A 20930-nucleotide genomic window follows, 5' to 3' on the forward strand; every position below is an offset into this window, starting at 1 on the left:
CATTGAAAGCCACTCTCTCTCGTGTATAATCAACAGATTGTCAATCTACCCAGTTTAATGTATAGAGATTTGCGTGTAAGCAAATGCGTCGAACTCGAGCGAATGGCGTAGATTCAGCTTGCTAAATAACAAGTTATGAAAAATATGTATGAATTTTGTAGAAACTTTTCTGTTTGACTCCATCTTGGTAGGATGGGGAAATGAAAAGTCTCCTCATTATCAGATTAGAGTTTGCACTTCTGCATCATAAACATTCGCAATCTTTAAAAGAAACCTCTCTGGTTTGTTATCTCGCTGTAGAAGTTTAGCAGAGATCAATGAATACATAATAGGTTAGTTTAAAGGTATTCGGTGGTTTCATCTTTCTGTATGAAACTTCCATTTATTTGCATCATGTTGGTGGCATCTTCTGCGCTAGGTTTTCTATCCCATGACTGCAAAATTTTGCAGTTTGCAGTTCTTTTGATGAGTTTAACAACTGCAAATTGAAACTGAGAGAAGTCGCGGCAGTTCTCATCTCATGGGTTTAAGCTCATGAGATTATTCATTCAATTTGATGGTGTTGGTATTTGATCAGATCAACAAGCCACATGATCTGCGCATCCCCTAAACTCCCCTAGCAACTAGCAGCATTGTGACAAGTTGGATCGCGAGCTGAGGACGATGATTGACGAGTCGGGTCGATTTTTCGAGTAGCTTCTTGTTCGGTTTTTTTTGTTTTCTCGGCATAGGTAATCATATATTAAACTTGGTCAGACCTCAAGTTCCACAAGAAGACTCGGCTCAATTTGGGATGTAATATTTGGATAAAAAACTCCTCTATATTATCAACAACTTGAATACGCTTTTTCGATTTAATCTGCATAATGAAAAAACGGACGATGTTGGAAGTGTTTACCTGAAGATTTAAAATGAATTTGAGTAATTCACAATCTTTTTTAATCTGGGTTCTTCCTAGCAATAGCTCTGCTTTATTACTTTTTAACTGTAGGCTAGGCTTGCATAGTTCAGATTAATATTGGAGTCTGAATTTGATTATTACATCTTTTCAATCTGCGGTGACTACTCGAGTAAGATAAAGTCAAGCTCGGTCCGGTTCATGATCAGACGACGAGTTTCAAATTATTTCAACATCTGCTCATACTCTTTTTTTCTGAAGAAAATTCCTTTTTCCAAATAAACAGATTCCAGTAATGTGGCTGCAGTTTCCTTACAAAGCACTGGCACTCCAATAACGGTGGACTCTGAACTGTTAACTTCTATCGATTCAAAAGTCCAAGAATCCGAATAAACATGTAATTGCATTTTACAAGTGCAAAGACAAACAGTATTGTGATTGCCGATGAATATCTGATGATGCTGATCTTTGTTTCTTGTCCTGTCTGACCATCCTTTGTTCAATGCCTCGTAAAGAACGATCAGGCATTCTTCGAATACTAATAATCTCCAACATGATCATGTAGTTGACAAAAATCAGAATCATCCGTTTAGTCCTTGCTATGACACCACCTCTGCAAATTCTCATTCCTGTCTCTGCTCCCACACTCTTCCTCAATCACAAACCTTATTTATAAACAGCCAATGATGCCACAATACATTCCACAAACATCTCACCATTGAAGAAAATCTCTTCAAATGTCACTTAACTGTATGCACTAACATTAACCCTTCAAGACCGCCATTTCTTCACCAAAGGAAGCGAAACGAATACGTGTTAAGTGACAGGAGTTCACGTGGCAAATGGCGGCGGCATTTGCCGAGAATGACCTTGCGCGGACGACGAGCCAGAGGTCGCTCAGCAGCAGCCGCTCGATGAGCCGGAGGATGAGCCTCTCGGCAAGCGGCAAGAGCTGGGCCTCGGCAAGCATTCGTGAGGTGTGGAACACACAGGGCGACGTGTTCCAGAAGAGCGGGAGGGAGGATGACGAGGAGGAGCTGAAGTGGGCGGCGATCGAGCGGCTCCCAACGTACGACCGGCTGAGGAAGGGGATGCTGAAGCAGGCGTTGGATGACGGGAGAGTCGGGTACGAAGAGGTCGATGTCACGAACCTTGGGACACATGACAAGCAGCATCTCATGGAGAGCATATTGAAGATCGTTGAAGAGGACAATGAGAGGTTCCTTCTCAGGCTGAGAGAGAGGACTGACAGGTCAGTGAGCACAGCACCTTATAATCTCTCCCTCTAGTATCCTGATGATCTCTATGGTATTAGTAGACTCATTCAATGACTAACGTCTTGAAATAAAGGTTCGCTTTGAAGGCGTTTTCGGGTATCATGGAATGGTACCGAGCTGAAGATTTCGAGTTGATTTTCTTATTCTTAGGTTGATTCTGATGTTTATAACAGGGTTGGGATTGAAATCCCCAAAATCGAAGTCCGCTTCGAGCATTTATCAGTGGAAGGAGATGCCTATGTTGGCACCCGGGCACTTCCTACTCTGCTGAATTCTTCCTTGAATGCTATAGAGGTATGCTCATACCATTTCTTTTTCTCCTACCTTCACTTTTTAACTGATTGGGCAAGGATTAAATTTGTTGTTTCCTAGTGTCACTCGATTCATTATTAACTTCCATGTCTCCATCCTTTTTGCCTCCGTTTTTTTCCATAGTTCTCTGCAATTTTGGCCCCACATTCTAAATTTATATCGGTTATCGAACATGCAACGGCCACATTTTAGTGGAAACCTTGTGCTGATATGAAGCTGCACCTTGATGTGATGAACAGGGAGTTCTTAGCATGGTTAAGCTACTCCCATCCAACAAGAGAGAAGTTAAGATACTGCACGACGTGAGCGGGATTGTAAAACCATCAAGGTATAGTTCTCGCAATTTACAAAACTTATTTTAGGTTGGATGCATTCTTTACCCAAAGGAGAACGTAGTATGCGTGTTTCTACATTCAATCTCTAGATGCGACATTATGAATTTATTTTCTTAGGCTCATCCAAAGACACTTGACAAAATGGATGATTTTCATTATGTAAGTTGAGGCTTTTCTCTTGGTTTTTAACCTATGAGAGCTTTCCTATTTCAGAATGACATTGCTCCTGGGACCACCTGGATCGGGGAAAACCACCTTGCTACAAGCACTTTCGGCGAAGCCCGACAAGGACCTAAGGGTGTGTTTATATTGGATGATCACTTTGATATTGTTAACTACCTAGCTAAAGAGAAGTATATATTTCAATTCATCTGATATCTGACAAATAACAAGCAGAGCTTACACCACTTTTGCCGTCATTTAACATTCGCATTAGTCTTAGTTCGGTTAAGGGTACAGATATTATGTCCCATCTCAATTTAACGTACAATTGCTTCCCCTCATGGAGCTTGCTCTTGTTTTGGCAACTATTTACAGTACGTTTCAGAATTCACTGTTGAATATTTTGTTACATAAGTAGTCAAACTCAGAATCTAAAGTTACTTCATCATACTAACATGTTCAGATATCTGGAAAAGTCACTTACTGCGGTCATGAACTGTCAGAATTCGTTCCCCAAAGAACATGCGCTTACATTAGCCAACATGATCTTCACCATGGAGAGATGACGGTGAGAGAGACGCTAGATTTCTCGGGCCGTTGCTTAGGAGTTGGAATGAGATATGAAATGCTTGCCGAGCTGTCGAGAAGAGAGAAGGAATCAGGAATTAAACCAGATCCTGAAATAGATGCCTTCATGAAAGCCACTGCAGTGGCAGGCCAAGAAATGAGTATCGTGACGGATTATGTTCTCAAGGTTTGCGCTCGATCTCGTAGTTGCTATCTGACCTTTTTCGTTATTTAAAGAATTCATACTCATGTTTCAATAAAACCAACAGATTCTCGGATTGGATATCTGTGCTGACATTATGGTGGGTGATGACATGAGAAGAGGCATATCAGGGGGCCAGAAGAAGCGCGTTACCACCGGTATGTGAAACAGAAACCTAAGTGACTAAATTTTCTTTTGGGAAAACTTGGCTCTGGTTTATTCTTGCCATTCTTAACTTAGCTGGGAATAACACATGAGCTTGCAATTGGCAGGGGAAATGCTTGTTGGACCAGCCAAAGCTCTCTTCATGGATGAGATATCAACCGGGCTGGACAGTTCTACTACCTTCCAAATTGTTAGGTTCATGAGACAGATGGTTCACATCATGGATGTCACCATGATAATTTCCCTTCTGCAACCGGCTCCCGAAACATTCGAACTTTTTGATGATATCATCTTACTTTCAGAAGGACAGATTGTTTACCAAGGGCCAAGAGAAAACGTGCTCGAGTTTTTCAAAAGCGTCGGCTTCAGATGCCCAGAAAGGAAAGGCATAGCCGATTTCTTGCAAGAAGTGACTTCCAAGAAAGACCAAGGACAGTATTGGTGCAAGAAGAACGAGCCCCACAGATACGTCAGTGTACCCGATTTTGTCAACCACTTCTGTAACTTTCATATCGGTCAGAAACTCCATCAGGAGATTGCGGTTCCTTTTGATAGGACTAAAGCCCATCCGGCTGCACTAGTGAAGGAAAAGTATGGACTCTCGAATTGGGAACTCTTTAAGGCATGCTTCGCGAGAGAGTGGCTGCTAATGAAGCGCAGCGCTTTCTTGTATATATTCAAGACGGTCCAAATCACCATCATGTCAATAATTGCCATGACAGTGTTCATAAGATCGGAAATGAAGCCCGGTACAGTCAAGGGTGGTGGGAAATTCTACGGTGCACTATTCTTCAGTCTCATTAATGTCATGTTCAATGGGATGGCGGAGCTCGCAATGACCATCTTTAGGCTTCCGGTATTTTTCAAGCAAAGGGATTTCTTGTTTTATCCTGCTTGGGCTTTTGGCTTACCGATTTGGCTTCTTCGGATTCCGATTTCGTTGATGGAGTCCGCAATATGGATAATTCTGACATACTACCCCATTGGTTTTGCCCCATCAGCTAGTAGGTGAGTTTAGTACCCTCTCCTAGTTTTTAAAAGCGATGAGCAATGCTCGAATTCTGAAGTTTCTTGCATGACGTTATCTCAGATGAACCAATTTTTTTACTACATCAATCTTGATTCAAACTTGTTCACAATTTTTCAGGTTTTTCCGTCAACTACTGGCATTCTTTGGTGTGCACCAGATGGCTCTTGCGCTCTTCCGGTTTATTGCTGTGCTTGGAAGGACACAAGTGGTAGCAAATACTCTCGGTACCTTCACATTGCTTCTCGTTTTTGTCCTTGGTGGATTCATCGTCGCCAAAGGTAAGTTATCCGATTTTACCGAACACTTCAGCGTCCACAATACATCTCTGTCGTCTTATTTTTCTCATTCACAAGGAGCATGTTATGACCTCTAGCTGCTAAAACTGGTATACTATTTCCCTCTTGCCCTGTAGATGACATACAGCCATGGATGATATGGGGCTATTATGTTTCTCCGATGATGTACGGGCAGAATGCCTTAGTCATAAATGAATTCCTTGACGAGAGATGGAGCATTGTAAGATACTTTCATAATTTATTCATGTCGGTCTTCTCATCTATTGAACAACAATGCTTCAATTTTCACTTCTCATATCAATTAAATTTGTCCATTTTAGCCCACTACTGAAAAAATTTCTGAACCAACAATCGGGAGAGTTCTTCTGAAGTACAGAGGAATGTTCGTCGAGGACTACTGGTATTGGATTTGCATTGGGGCACTCCTTGGCTTTTCTCTTCTTTTCAACGTTTGCTTCATCCTGGCTCTCACTTACTTGAATCGTAAGCTCCACTGCATTCCTAACATCGACTTCAACTATGCATCCATGATTGTCCAACTCTGAAATTCGCTGTCAAACTGCAATCACGCAGCTCTGGGAGATTCCAAATCAATTACTTTGGATGAAGATGATGAGAACAAGGATAAGAAGCAGTCTACTTCAAAGGGACAGAATAAGATTGTGCCTTCAGATATGACTTCAGCATCTACAACCACCTTCTTTGAAGGTATGAGAACTCACCATACCATGTCCTTATAAATAAGCTCAGACTTTTCCTCAATTAGCAACTATTTTATGTGAGCGTCAAATTGACATGAAGTTAAACTAACACCAGTAGGTGTTTTCTTATGATGCGTAAGCCATATGTGCTCAAACTGTCAGGAAGCAACACGTGATAAAGAGATCACTTTTTCTGCGCTGACCTCTTTAGCAATTTGCAGGCATAGATATGGCCGTGATGAACACTTCGGACGATGCTAAGTCTGGCGTTGGTGCTCCAGCGCAAATGAATGCTAAAAGAGGAATGGTTTTGCCATTTCAGCCCTTGTCGCTGGCATTTAGTCATGTGAATTACTATGTGGATATGCCCGCCGTAAGTCTCTTCCTCGTGCGACTGTAATAATTGTTTTTTTGGCTTTTCTTCATGCAGAAAGATTAATTGAAGTTCAATATTTGTTCATAACCATGCATAGTTGCTAATTATTATTTGGACTAATCAGGAAATGAAGAGCCAAGGAATTGAAGAGAGTCGTCTTCAATTGTTAAGGGATGTTAGTGGGGCATTTAGGCCGGGAGTTTTGACAGCACTAGTTGGTGTTAGCGGTGCTGGGAAGACCACTTTGATGGACGTTTTAGCAGGAAGGAAGACTGGAGGCTATATTGAAGGAAGCATAAGTATATCTGGCTACCCAAAGAACCAAGAAACTTTTGCTCGGGTCAGTGGTTACTGCGAGCAAAACGACATCCATTCACCGAATGTCACAGTCTACGAATCACTGGTGTACTCAGCATGGTTGCGTCTCCCTAAGGATGTGAAGAAGGAAACCCGGCAGGCATGTTTTTCATTCTTGTCATCTGAATTTGCATTGCCTCCTAAGTTCAGTCTATGCCCACATATTGTGATTTCCGAAGCTCCTGAAAGATTTTTGATCTATGTAGCATTCCAAAACCGTAATTTTCTTTTGTTAGAGTTGAATGAATTATATTTCTTACTCCACAATTAAGTTTCTTTCAACACGTACGCTAACATCCTGTAATGCCTTTATTCCCCTTCAGCAATTTGTTGAAGAAATCATGGAATTGGTTGAGCTAAATACTCTTAGGAACTCGCGAGTTGGACTGCCAGGAGTAGATGGCCTCTCAACCGAGCAACGAAAGAGACTCACGATTGCCGTGGAACTTGTGGCCAATCCCTCCATCATCTTCATGGATGAGCCAACATCTGGCCTTGATGCTCGAGCCGCTGCCATCGTGATGCGTACCGTAAGAAACACGGTTGATACAGGGAGAACTGTTGTTTGCACAATTCACCAACCAAGCATAGACATTTTTGAAGCTTTTGATGAGGTACCTCATATATAACTACAATTAGATTAATATCGGATGACCTTTTTCTCCCTTTTCTTAGTGATCTAAGCTTGCTTTGTGTTTTTCCTATTTTCAGTTGTTCTTGATGAAAAGAGGAGGACAAGTTATTTACGCTGGACCCCTTGGTCAACACTCACACAAGCTCGTGGAGTATTTTGAGGTGGGTCTTGATCATACTTCAAGAATTGGATCGGAAGCTTCTGATCATTTTGAGCCTGATGTACCATTGGTCCCAAAGTTGTACATTGATTGCTCAAATCTGTACATAGCTCTAAGATTTATATGATTTTTACAGGCTATCCCAGGTGTTCCCAGGAACAAAATTGGTTATAATCCAGCAACATGGATGCTCGACGTCTCTTCTACGGCTGCCGAAGCTCAACTTGGAGTAGATTTTGCAGAGATTTTTGCCAACTCTGAACTTTACAAGTATGTCACTTTAAAGCAACTACATAGTTCTTTCATGTGACCCTTTTTTTCCCTTAATAACTCTAGATTGAAATATTGGGACTATTCACTAGGAACAATGAGGAACTCATCAAACAGTTGAGCACTCCAGAACCCGGATCCAAAGACCTTTACTTCCCAACTAAGTATTCTCAAACCTTCGTGACGCAATGCAAGGCTTGCTTCTGGAAGCAGCACTGGTCCTACTGGAGGAACCCTCAGTATAATGCAATCCGATACTTCATGACAATGGTTGTTGGGGTCATGTTCGGACTAATCTTTTGGAATAAGGGCAACCAAACGTAAGCTCGCATCTTTTTACTCTCCTTTTCCCTGACACGTTGTTCTACGACATGTTCAATACGCTTCCTAAAGCCAAGGGAATAGATGATTCTTGAGCCAGTTTGAATTTTTCAGATCACGATTCAAAAATAATTTTCTTTTCCTTTCCTTTCCTTTCCATTTACCTTTGTTTTTTCCTTTTGGTTAACAGATATAAAGAGCAAGACTTATTGAATCTTTTGGGAGCTATGTATTCGGCTGTTCTTTTCCTGGGTGCCACCAACACTTCATCAGTTCAGCCAATCGTTGCCATAGAGAGAACAGTTTTTTACCGAGAAAGAGCAGCAGGAATGTACTCAGCTTTGCCTTATGCATTCGCACAGGTATAAGAACTACACATTTTTAACTCGATGGATTGTTAACAAATAAACTATCCCTTAATTTATTTTCATTTGCGTAATATTGTTCCAATGCATTGCAGGTAGCCATAGAGGCAATATACGTGGCTATCCAAACTTTGGTCTACAGTCTCCTCCTTTATTCCATGATCGGATTTCACTGGAGAGTTGACAAGTTCCTGTGGTTCTACTACTACATTCTAATGTGCTTCATCTATTTCACGTTGTATGGTATGATGACTGTTGCCCTCACCCCAAATCACCAAATTGCGGCAATCGTCATGTCCTTCTTTCTTAGCTTCTGGAACCTGTTCTCTGGCTTCCTCATCCCCAGAATGGTATGTATACTCACAGATCGCAAGGGAATTACGCATCATTTATGTATGCTGTATCTGAACACCAACCGAATGCTCCCATTACTAGCATGAAGAAAACAAGAAAAATTGTGGGTGTATATGCATGACATAATTAGCCGGAATGACTTAGAAATATGAATCTGAACAACACTTAGAGCCAACATTTTCATCATTCTTAGATCACTCAATGGGGTACATAATTTGACTTCATGCCAACCAAGTTCTTACTCACAATACATTGAAGTGTTCGAGTTTGCTCATGACTTTTGATAGCTGATGTCTTCTTCTTACTTGATCATTGCAGCTCATTCCGGTGTGGTGGAGGTGGTACTATTGGGCATCGCCAGTGGCCTGGACAATCTATGGACTCGTGACATCTCAAATAGGCGACAAAGAAAATCAAGTCTTGGTTCCTGAAGAAGGAACCATGTCGGTGAAGGACTACCTCAAACAGACCAAAGGTTTCGACTACGATTTCCTTGGAGTTGTTGCGGTGGCTCACATTGGTTGGGTTCTGCTCTTCTTCTTCGTCTTCGCCTATGGCATCAGATACCTCAACTTCCAAAGGAGATGATGAGGACTGTACTGAAAACGAGACTCTGTTCTCTGCAAAGACGAAACATCACAATAAGTGTGAACTTCTGCATTAGAAGGTTCTTTCATTCTTATTGAGACACTCTACTTTGGAAGTTCACTAGTATTGAAAAGAAGGGAAACATCCCAGCTGTGTAGTACATGCTCTACTTTCTTTTGGCAAACATGTTCATGGCAACTTCTTTGAAGAAAAATCGTCTTCGCACCAAAAATGAGATACTTGAATTTGGGTCCCTTGCTCGGGATTTTCAGTAAGATATTTTGAGGAGGGAAAGAAGCAGTGCATGGTTGGAAAAAAAGAAAAAGATATGCTCCGGCCAAAAGGCATCTTCGATTTGCTTTTAGTTTGACGGACGTTATTTGACTCCATGAGAAAAGTTTAGAGACAATTAAAGAGCGACACGGGAAAACGGAAGCACAACTGTACATCGGAGTTTGACAGAAAAACATAACTCCTCTTCCCAATTATCCTTTCCAAGCTTGTCTTAAAAAATCGAATACAGATTGCCAACAGACGAAAATTAAACCATGCTCAAAGAAACTTAGGTTTGATCGGTGGCCACAGCTCGTTAATTGTGGATCACATTGCTAATCGTCGAGCATCGCATTGAGCATTGCATTGCAGTTTTCCTTGAGAAGCTCATCATTGATCATTGAGCATTGAGCATTGAGCATTGCATGGTACTTTTCCTTGAGAAGCTCATCAATGAGCATTGCATTGCACGCATGGTCGGAGAACCAGAGAAGAAGCGAATCCAGGGAAAGGACATCAGAAGCAGCATGTGCACATTGAAGCATAGACCAAAAATCCCTTCTGGTTCATCAACATGTAACAGGTTTTTGCTCTAGCATCTACTGCGTTGACCGCTCTGGAATGATTAGATGATTTCAAGTCTTTATGTCATGATATTATTGGCCATTTTGTCACCTTCTATGTGCTTAAGTTGCCTTGCTGGACAATTCTTATTAAACTCTTATCATTCCCTTCAGTTCTGCATTAACCATCAATACTTACCATTAACAAAATGAATTAGCTTTTTATTTCCTGGCCCCAAATCACTCCCTGGCTCAGTTACCCCCTCCTGTCTAAAACTGATAACTAATGTGCTGAACAGTATCCTGGAGTATCTGGAGAGGCATGCTTTAAATTACATTCAGCCGGAGGCATGCCGCGATGCTTTGAACTCGTCTTCAGTATCAGAGGCAACCGAAGCACATTAGAAAAAGCCTCTCAGATAGTGCCAACCACTTCTGCAAGTTCCAACATCGACTGATGCTGAAGCCATTGCCAAGCACAATTTTGTTTTCGTCATCATCGACATAGTCCATCATTAGTAATTACACAGCAACCAATTCTCGTAGATTCCACCATATCGACCTCCTTTGCTTGACATCATGCAACCACTTGCCTCATCCACCAACCTATCCAAAAACTGCTGCCTCAACTGGCACTGTGACTTGATCAGTGTGTCGGGATAGTGCCTGCAATCAAATTATCTGGAAACACCTAAGCCAGGGCTTCACCGTCACCTCAAATCTCTCCATCGCTCGAAGGAGAAGATGATAAGTCTCAAGTTATCTCACGGTCAGTGAAAAAGGAAAGAAGAAACGAAACGGGTATTCCCAAAGCATTATTAAGGAACTGTAAGATAAAAAAAATTTACTGAGCCAAATTCTGAGGCACTACGACATGCTCGACATAAAAAGGCGTAGCAGAAGACTGAGACCAAAAAGTTAAATCTTACTTAAGCAGCCATTTTTTTTTTGTTTTTTTGACCAGAAGTAGCTGGTGTTGGAAAATGTCTTCAGTACACAACTAATGAACCCATGTATAGGCATTGTAGAACAGTATCAATCCCCTGTAGCTCACACATATCGACTATGCAAACTTTTTTCTTCACAATATGAAGATGGACAAACTCTTTGATGAGCATGCTTGTGAGTAATTTTTTGTCTCGCAAAATCTGCAGATCACGTTCAGCCCGGTAGGAGTTTCTGGTACTCTGCCAGCAATTTTGGAATATCATCCATACGCAACTGAAGGCAACACAAACCATCAAAAAGAGAGATTTAATATAACAAAGTGGATGCTGAAAAGACTAACACTCATAAATTACGTGACTTCTCAGAAATAAACAGTTCCGCAAGTAAAAGCCCTTTGGTAGACAGCTATGTACACAAACAAAATCAAGAAACTAAGCCATATCTAGCAACTGAAAATAGCACGTGAATACACGGAATAAATCAAAAACTATTTCAAGTACATTTGAGGATACAAGTTCATACATCACCAACAGATGCTGAATGTAATTGCTATATACACCATAAATCAAAAACTATTTCGAGTACATTTGAGGATACAAGTTCATACATCACCAACAGATGCTGAATGTAATAGCTATATACACCATGATCTTATTCATTGAATCTGAGAATTGGTTTGCTAATGCTGACCTTTCATTTTCTATAAAAATCCATGAAAGTCGAAACTAGCATCACTTGCTAACCTCTTGAATAAACCAGACAAACGCTTTATTGAAAGAACATACCAAATCTTTAAAACTTTCATGATTTGATTTGCAGAACAGAAAAAACAGAGCTGGAAGGCAAAGCCATGCATCATTAGTACCTGAGTTGCATTCCTCAAATGGTAAAATCGATATGCCTCCTTCCCCAGCAGACCAGTCTCAATCGATTGTACATCAGATCCACTTTTTTCTCTGCAACAGAGAGCCAATTGCCAACAAGAAGACCATTACATGGACAAATAAAAAGAACATGAGAAGATAACAAGAATAATTTGAGAACCCAAATGAAAAACACGATATCTTCACCATTTGGCCAGTAGTGCATTAACCGCTATAATCACAATCCAGAAAACAATATGATACGCCAATCAGCAATGGACAGATAATGGATTCATTATCATTTCTGTGATTGTCTAGATTTCCATGTTAGACTTGGGATGATGGTATTGTGAATGATAAAATCTATTACATCGGTGCAAAACCCAGTATACTTCATTGGAAACTTAGTCTGTAATTTTAAGTCACAAAACTGAAAGCATGCAAATCCTCTTGTTGGATACACTCATTCCATAAGGAAAACCATCATTCATTTATTTGTAGAACAACGAGTAAATGAATTTATCTGATATATGGCAAGACTCATATTGTGATATTGAAATTAAATGGGAAGTCAAAGATGTCATGAAGGCAAAACCAAATCTATGGAGCAACAAAAATGCTTCTAAAAGGTTCCATCAGTTCACAAATTTGTTCATCATAGAAGATTCAACTCAATTTTTTATGCATGCAAGGAGTACATGTATTGGTTTTTGCAAACATTAAATTAAACCTCAAGGAACTGTGTACAACATTTCATTATAGATGATAATCGAGATAAAGGGCCAGTCTTACATATGGTGCGTGATCAAGCGCTGGTAATCATGAAGCAAAGGACCAAGCTCCTTGAGTGTCATGGCCTTGGGGTCCACTGTCTTCCAGTGGTCACGAAGAACCCCAATTGCATCCTTAGGAAATAAGAATAATGTCAATGTTCAATTTCTGCCGGTTGACATGGAATTAAAATGCCGAATGAAATGCTGATGAAGTGTATGGTAGGTATTAGATATGGAAGAAGTTAAACCTTTCCACCACTTGAAATCTTATCTCCAGTGATTCTTGAAGCCAGTTCACAAAATTCCTTGTCCTCTGACACATCTATAATTTCCCGCCCCGCATTAGATAGTGAGACAGAAATCTCTAATCTCTTCTGCAGCTCTGAAATTGAATCTTCTTCCTTCTCCCTTTCCTATTAAAGCAAGGCACAATTCTGAACTACATGCTTACAAGAATAGAATCAAGATACTGAGAGTGAAAGTAAATGAAGAGATTGAATCTATGCTGCTAATTGCAAAACTACAAAATTTTCATCATGCACCATCACACAAATCATTTTTGGATACATTCATACCAACAGAACACAACCAACAATGTGAAGCAGCAGGCCTCAAGATGGAGATGCAAGCATCAAGAGATAATTTCAGAAGCCATATCAGTCTTGCAGAGGAAGCTATATCAGTTCATGACGCCAATACCTCTACTGCTGATAGGTCGCTATCATTTGACACTATGGAACCCTGATCTTCACGAAAATTTCTAGGAGGAGAGGCTGTCAGTCGCTTTGCAATGGGATCCCCTGCAAGGAGAACAAAAGGGAATTAAACCTTAGCGGTTAGTTCCCATTTACAATTTATGTCTCCACTATGATTCTTCAAGTATTGGCAAAAAAGTAAAAGCAGCTCATGCCAGTTCTACATCACGAGATGCAAGTTTTGCAAAATATAAGATGTACTAAATGGTATATTCTACAATAATAGATCTCCAAAATACATCGAAGTCTCTCCACAACTATGATGTCATGATACTAAGGTTTAAATATCCTAGACATTCATACGAGATAATAATTACTCAAAAGAGCAATGATGCACAAGGCAACAGAAGGGAATTAAAATAAAGAAAAACTAAAACAGTGCAGCAGTTCAAAAGACACATTCTCCATAAAGGTTCCTAAGGCTTTGCTGCTACCAGATACACCACTTCAAGGCTACATCCCTGGGGGATCAATGGAGGACCGACCATCCAATATGCGAAGCACTAACCCTATTATAGGCAACCTATTTCCATGACATGACCTTGTGACTTCGACGGCACAATGGAACAACCATTTTTCACCAAGGCTCACCCCATTAGATTGGTGTGAATAGTTAATAGCAATCATATGGCACATTAGGTGGTATGACAATTAAGATTACTGGGCATATGGCTCGCTAACATGTGGAATGCCTTATTAAAATATAAAACTGACTTGACGAATCAGTTTATCACCTTCTGGAACTAACCACCAGAAATCGCCAAAAGTCACTTTTCCATCGTAACCACCAAATAACAGATGACGTGAGCCAATAGATGTCATGGAATGGTAAGCACGAGCTGGAGGTGATTCATTAGTAGTAGGCAAGCGCTTCCACTGTGCTGAAACTTCAGTTATGCAAAAGAGAAGTAAAGGAAATTGGTACGCATGAATAACACATGAACAAGATATACAGACCCAGGATCGCAAGAGATAAGATTTGATTTGACAAAAACCTGTAAAAAAAAATTACTCAAATTTCTTCCATTATCGTATAAAAAGGTAGAGTTATTAACCTAGCTGTCATGTTAACATTTACAATCTCATCTCAATAGCTGCATTCTGTCTTGAAGATGAAATCTGTTTTCCACTTGGGCATTGGCAATATCGAGAATAATTTAAAGGAAGAAAAAAAGAGCCCCAAGCCATTAAAGCAACAATCTCTATTTCTTGGAAATAACTGTGATAGGTTCCTATAGTTGAAGTATATTTATATCCTTTCTTGAAATTGAGGATTTAAGTTACAAAAACCCAAGCATTCACTAGAGCCATCTTATTCTCATAATACCAGGTATTTCCATCAACCTGACAATTTAATGTCAAGACGACAACGGAAAGGTCATGTACTTCATTTACACCATAATAACATATTGGATGGACCTCTACATATAGTCTGCAAAAAAACTTAGAAGCCCAGACCTCTGTCCAAAATAATACAGTCATTGTAGTAAATATCATAGCGACTCAGCCAGCCACCAGTTCCGTGCCCTCCAAACAACAAGAGCTGCAGAAACGTATACCATCAGAAGGAAAGCAATCCGTTAAATTTAAGATGATTATTTTCTGGACCCTAGCCTGAACAAAACAATGAACTGCATGTATCTTGGACATATGAAAGTGCACTCATTTGCTTGCGGTATGTGCAGGTGGGCGAGTGGAGAGAGAGAGAGAGAGATAGATTTTCATCTAAACAGCCTGAGCAGCTGACTTTTCTTGCCATTTGGACAAAATTTATATTAGCAAAATCCAATAAGTATGGAAAATGGAGTGCATGAACTTTTTTCCGGTAAAAACTGGTACAAAGAAGCTGATAAATAACAAGCAACGTATTTCAAGGGATGTAATAAAAAGGAATGGGATTCAGAAAGATGTGATTACATAGAGCCCTCCAGATGTAACAGTGTGACCACAGCGAGGTGAAGGAGCTTGACCGGGAAGCTTTAATTGTGTCCATCCTGGTGTTTCATTCTCTTCCTTCCATCAAGACGTGGTTACAAGTTAGTACGCTTTCACATACAAGCAATCACTTTAAACGAAAAAGATTCAAGGATAGAAACCACTCACTAAAAATAGAGAAAAAAAATCTCTCTAAAGGAAATATAAGATTACGGGTAGTTTGCCCTTATTCTTGGCATAAAAAAAGTCAGCCCAAAAGTTTAAGTCATTACAAATTACTTTGGGTACCATGTATATAAGGTGCAACTAAACCTTGAAACAAACACCTTCTTTCACATGCAAACTGGACATGTGGAATTGATGAAAACTAGACATGTTGAATTGACATATGGGGAAGAAGTGACACAATAACCACTTGCTGAATACAATATTAAACAGCGCACGAAGATCCAACGGTTGGCTCTAGTACCATGTAGAAGAGTCTCAACCGAAAATCCGAGCTGTTAGGTGAAGGAAGATAACAAATATATAAAGCCAGACAAAACCTCCCTAATAAGCGAGGTGGGATTTTTTAACACCATGAGATCTACTTAAACAAACTACTTTTGCTTTCTTACTTCTTACTATCACAAAAGTTTGCATAATAGAAGAGTTATACATTAAAACAACCAAATAACTTCTGATGGGTTTTTGAATAGTACTCCTCTAACTTCTTTGCAAGTCTTTCAAATTATTGTACAGCTTCTTGAAAAATAAGCAAAGCTTGAAAACGACAAATCATTGACTTTCCATTTTAATTTCAAATGGACAGAGACTGTAAGAGTCCAGAGTGAATCTAAGATATAGTTAGTTGATCTTAAGAACTTGTAAGTCTGAGTAAGTCCCACAATATTTCAAGAACACAAAATAGATGCAGCACTGTACTTTACTTCTGCCAAAATTAGATGCAAGAGCTTCATCGGGGTTAACAGTTCAGATAGCATTCTGAACGATAACAATTGGCCCAACCCTGGCATGAAAAGGAAAAAAAAAACAGAGATACCTCCCCCTTGCATTTGTAGTATTTAATTTTTTTTATAAATATTTTCTTGGGGGGTCGGGGATCTCCTTTTCTACAAGGAACTGTGATATCCACCAGTATACTAAAGATGGGGATTCCAATGATAAACAACTAATGCAGTATATAAGTATGTTACAACTACTGCAGAAGTAAAACGAAGAGGATATGTAAACAGTGTTATGTTACAAAACAGTATTTAACAGCATAGCTAGCTCAATTGCAAAAAAATAACTAGTAGTGCATTCATGAAACTGTAAACACAAGGAAAGTAAACTGAACCAACCTCCTTCAATTAGTCCCTTCAGAGCCCACAAGTCGCCCATGATTGGCCCACCACCTCCTGTCAAAGCCAAAAAGAACTAAAGTCAGCTAGGATTACCAAAGGAGGTACAGAAATTCACAACAACTACAGACTGTGGGACAATCACCCACCATTTTTTAAGGAACTTTCCCAGAGCCATCTCTAGAGACAGAATTCATAACTTTCCCCTTCCCCTGAACCTGAGATGACACTACTAAGACAATGGGCTCCGGGCACTGACAATTTGGGGGCTGAACTTTGACATGGCATGACTATAGATAAGGTCAACATGGTGTCTTTATTGGAAAATTTATTATCCTTTCTGCTGTTAACAATTTTCATCATATTGTGACGGAAAAAACCACTGATCATAATGTGATGGACAAGCTACAAACTAAACAGAGATGCTAGTGTGCAGCAGACATCAAATAATTAACTTCCACTTCTACAGGATCCCTTAATGAAGCTCAAACAACTCTCTTAATTTCTTTTATAGAAGAAGAAAGAGGGAGAAATCCTCATTGTCTAATAAATAGATATTACAGATTACAGGACCATGATTACTGCTACATAGACTGGTCATGTAAATGAAAACCATATGTTATTCACCTCTGCCACCATAGACAAGTAAGCGCTTCTCAACCATGGTAGCTGTATGACCACATCGAGGAGGCGGTGAAGATCCAGAAACTGATAGCTCCATCCACTCAAGTGATACTGTTCAGGAACAACACCTAATATGAGCATTTAGCTCTATTGAAAATTAGTTGAATACACAATTTAATCATTCAGAAATTCACAGAGCCACTAAGAGATTACTTGTGTCCAATAAATACACATCTGATAACCACTTTTTACTATCCCAGCCACCAAACCTGCAAATAATAGAAGATTAATTTATCCTTAAATGCAATAATGGATGAAATATCTCCAATTTTGGAGAGATTTTTTTTTTTTCCTGACACTCACATAACTATTTTCTGGTTTCCAATAGCCGAAGCTCCAGCAAAATCCCGTGCAGAAGGCAAGTCACCGAAGCCAGTAAGCTCTGACCATTGCCATATATCTGCAGATGGCAGAGGCTCAATTCAATGAATACATTCTATAATGTCTAATCATGACCATCAATCATACAAATCAACGCACACTGTACTCCTACATATCATGAAGTACTACTACAAAAGGATGCCTACCGGTATCAAGGACCCAAAAGTCACCCAATCTGAAAATTCAATGCCATCAACAACGACGTGAGCATATAGGATACTGCATTTGATCAAACTCAAAGCAACTGTATGATAAACAAGTGTCGAAGAACACACACCTCTTGCTACTGGAACGACCGCCGAAGACAAACATATGACAATCAATCGCAGCAGCAACATGAAATGCTCTGGGGCAGGGACCCACCTGCCCATCAGACCCGCTTCCAGTGCACTCCGGCTGAAACCACAATTTGTTCTCTACGCCAAAACAACCCCACCAACATCAAGAAAACACTATTCAGAGGCATTCTCAACTCGAACGACCGACCGGCACAAAATCATCATCTCCCCAATTCGAATCAAAGGGTGCACGCGGAGACGAAGGCTTTACCGATGTCGTAAACATATGTGTCGCTGAGGAACTTCTTGTCGACGAGACCGCCGAAGAAGATCACCTTTGACTTGCCGATGTTGACCGCAGTGTGCCCGCTGCAAAAACAGAGGAAGGGGGAATCACCCACCAACCCGAGAAAGCGTAGGTACACAAGGCCACAGCAGGAGATCCATGCGTTGCATCGCAGGTGACCCCACGTCTTTCGTCTAGAGAGAGAGAGAGAAAGAGAGAAACATGCCTGCGAGGTTGAGGAAGAGAACCGGCGAAATCAGAGGAAGAAGCTCGGACCCAGTAATGCATTTTGGGTGATGATGATGGGTATGGCGGTTCTTGATCATCCAGCTTGCGAGCGATTCAGTTCTTGCTCGAATCGCAGCTCGAGCACGAGCACAGTAGTTCTCTTCTTGCAAAATATACCTGCGCTGCCGCTGTGAACAGTCGGGCAAATATATATATATGTTTTTTTTTCTCCTTTTTTTTCTTTTATGTTTTCAGATTTTTGTTTCAAGAATGTTCGAAGCGCAATTTCTTAAATTGGAACAATTCTACAGTAGAGTTGACAAACGAGTTTGCAAATATATTAGGGAAAATTCCAAAAAGAGGTTCGAAATGGAGTTATTTTCTTAAATAAAGACAAAAAGTGGACCTTGTCTCAAATAAGGATATGAAGTATCCTCATTTTTTCAAATAAGGAATAAAATGAATCTTGTCTTAAATAAGGGTCTGAAGTGGTCATATCAGTCTCAAATAAGGACTTGACTTCATCGGCTAAACGATGTTTTCGTCTTTTTACTTTTTTGAATTTATTTCTTTCTTTTTTCCTTTTCCTGTTTTTTTATTTTTCTTTTCCTTGTCTTTTCCTTCTTTTTTTTCCCTCTCTTCCCTCCGTCGGCCATCACCGAGGCCGGCAGAGGTCGCCGGCCTCGGGCGGAGGCCACCCTCGCCTGGCCTAGCGAGGGTCGCCCTCGCCAGATCCGGCGAAGGCAACCCTCACCTGATGCCGGCGAGGGCAACCCAAGCGAGGCGACCCTTGCCCAACACTAGCGAGGGCGGCTCTCACCTGAGGCCATCGTCGACCAGGCGCAGTGACGGTTGAGGAAGAAGAAAAAAGGGAAAAGAAAAAGAAAGTGAAAAAAAATATAAAAAAAACATACTTATAAAAATTTTTTGATCAAAATACCCTTTCTCTGATGACGGAATAGTCACCGGCTAGCCAAAGGTCCTTATTTGAGACGATTTGACCACTTCAGGCCCTTATTTGAGACAATGTTCCCTTCAAGTCCTTATTTGAGAAAATAACTCCACTTCGGGCCCTTTTTTGGAATTTTCCCAAAATATTATAGATTAGTCGGATGATCATCTCGGTCTGGGGAAACAAAAATATATATTTAACAAATAAATTACATAATTGAATCGATCTTCAAATCGAGCCAATAAATATTTCCCTTTAGGAAGTTTAGAAATCGGGTGATTTTTGGTATTATCGATAATAATCGACGTACTAAATTGTAGGTAAAAGCATATGATTCAAGACTCAAAGTAGAGAAAAGTCTGTAAAAGCCACTCTTTGCATGATTTTCCCTTTTTTTTTAATTTCTGAACACCTTAAATATATCTTATTTTGTCAATATATTTTCTTCGAAAATTTTTATTCTGTTAGATTCTATTTGTTTCTCAGAAAATGAATAATCTTAAAAATATTTTTAAAAAATGATTGCTTATATCATTTAAAATAAAAAAATGTTTTAATTATCGACAATGATTTATGTTCAAATATTTTCGTGGATGATAAAGCTACTTTTCGTTCGTTCATTCATTTTTGTAAGTGATGAAAGCGATCATTTTTAGCACACAAAAATGTTTTTCACGTGCACCCTCAATGATTACAAGTTGAATAGAAAAGTACACTTACACATATTAATAGCAACTTTTTTTTTTGTTTTTGTTTTAGCAAAATAAAACATTTTACTTTTTGTCCTTGGCATTAGAGGTGAGCAAGATGGACTGCCCGAATCGGGACTGACCCGGACTGACCTATTTGGTCTGGTTCTTGGGAATATCAGTCATGTTCCCGGTTCCTAAAAGTGGAACTGGTTTCTAAGCGATCTGGTTCCCGGTTCTAGGATGAGAACCGGACCGACCGGACCGGATTGATAAATATATATTTTTCTAATTTTTTCATATACATATTTATTTACTTTTTAAAATTTTTGAAAAAAAATAGAAAGCATAATCTAATTTCCTCAATTTCCTCTCGCCTTTGTCAATAAGTGATTGGTCCCATTGGAACAGGATCGGACCGGACCGGACCGGACCGATAGTCCAGTCCGGTCCACGATCCGAGGACTAGTCGGTCCGGTTCCCGTTTCTTGGATTGGACCGGATCAGATCAGGAACCGATCACCCCTACTTGGCATACAATAAGATGCTAATGATGTTCTTTCGGTTGTCATGACAATATGATTTTTTTTTTGTTTTTGTTTTAGCAAA

General features: G+C 40.0%; 2 protein-coding genes across 3 annotated transcripts; one reads left to right on the forward strand and one right to left on the reverse strand.

Annotated features, from left to right (window-relative positions):
• Window positions 1–1295: 1295 nt before the first annotated feature.
• LOC115673233 (pleiotropic drug resistance protein 2-like) lies at window positions 1296–9512 on the forward strand. Its single transcript, XM_056308556.1, has 20 exons — window positions 1296–2150; window positions 2349–2469; window positions 2727–2815; window positions 3036–3120; window positions 3448–3738; window positions 3821–3911; window positions 4026–4926; window positions 5066–5226; window positions 5361–5464; window positions 5565–5727; window positions 5818–5952; window positions 6167–6318; window positions 6446–6778; window positions 7002–7292; window positions 7390–7473; window positions 7609–7742; window positions 7835–8062; window positions 8254–8425; window positions 8524–8778; window positions 9101–9512. The coding sequence occupies exons 1-20, from the start codon at window positions 1741–1743 to the stop codon at window positions 9368–9370; spliced, it is 4470 nt and encodes a 1489-aa protein (XP_056164531.1). The 5' UTR covers window positions 1296–1740; the 3' UTR covers window positions 9371–9512.
• Window positions 9513–10995: 1483 nt separating this feature from the next.
• LOC115673239 (protein GLUTELIN PRECURSOR ACCUMULATION 3) lies at window positions 10996–18862 on the reverse strand. Of its 2 annotated transcripts, none has more exons than XM_056308555.1 (16): window positions 18679–18862; window positions 18438–18535; window positions 18166–18304; window positions 18035–18063; window positions 17811–17907; window positions 17661–17716; window positions 17451–17558; window positions 16824–16880; window positions 15463–15554; window positions 15004–15088; window positions 14280–14432; window positions 13490–13590; window positions 13039–13203; window positions 12810–12922; window positions 12020–12101; window positions 10996–11427 (listed from the first exon to the last, which is right to left on the reverse strand). In XM_056308555.1, exons 1-16 carry the CDS (start codon window positions 18738–18740, stop codon window positions 11368–11370), a joined length of 1497 nt encoding a protein of 498 aa, XP_056164530.1. In that variant the 5' UTR covers window positions 18741–18862; the 3' UTR covers window positions 10996–11367. The 2 variants fall into 2 exon arrangements, with proteins under 2 accessions (XP_056164530.1, XP_030451211.1); XM_030595351.2 differs by having other exon boundaries at window positions 12020–12110.
• Window positions 18863–20930: the final 2068 nt, after the last annotated feature.

This window comes from Syzygium oleosum, unplaced genomic scaffold (assembly GCF_021117445.2).
Source record: "Syzygium oleosum isolate NSW1041296 unplaced genomic scaffold, Sole_v2.1 Sole_v2.02, whole genome shotgun sequence".
In the NCBI taxonomy this organism is placed as follows: Eukaryota; Viridiplantae; Streptophyta; class Magnoliopsida; order Myrtales; family Myrtaceae; genus Syzygium; species Syzygium oleosum.

What these genes read in the sequence shown, in the direction of transcription:
- LOC115673233 (XM_056308556.1), top strand. Translation starts at nt 1,741, where the DNA reads ATGGCGGCGGCATTTGCCGAGAATGACCTTGCGCGGACGACGAGCCAG. An exon ending in CTTCCTTGAATGCTATAGAG is followed by an intron (nt 2,470 to 2,726) that starts GTATGCTCATAC and finishes TGTGATGAACAG; the next exon opens with GGAGTTCTTAGCATGGTTAA. An exon ending in TGGAATAAGGGCAACCAAAC is followed by an intron (nt 8,063 to 8,253) that starts GTAAGCTCGCAT and finishes TTTGGTTAACAG; the next exon opens with ATATAAAGAGCAAGACTTAT.
- LOC115673239 (XM_030595351.2), bottom strand. Translation starts at nt 18,740, where the DNA reads ATGCATTACTGGGTCCGAGCTTCTTCCTCTGATTTCGCCGGTTCTCTT. An exon ending in GGTCGTTCCAGTAGCAAGAG is followed by an intron (nt 18,064 to 18,165) that starts GTGTGTGTTCTT and finishes TTGAATTTTCAG; the next exon opens with ATTGGGTGACTTTTGGGTCC. An exon ending in GGAAACCAGAAAATAGTTAT is followed by an intron (nt 17,717 to 17,810) that starts GTGAGTGTCAGG and finishes TATTATTTGCAG; the next exon opens with GTTTGGTGGCTGGGATAGTA.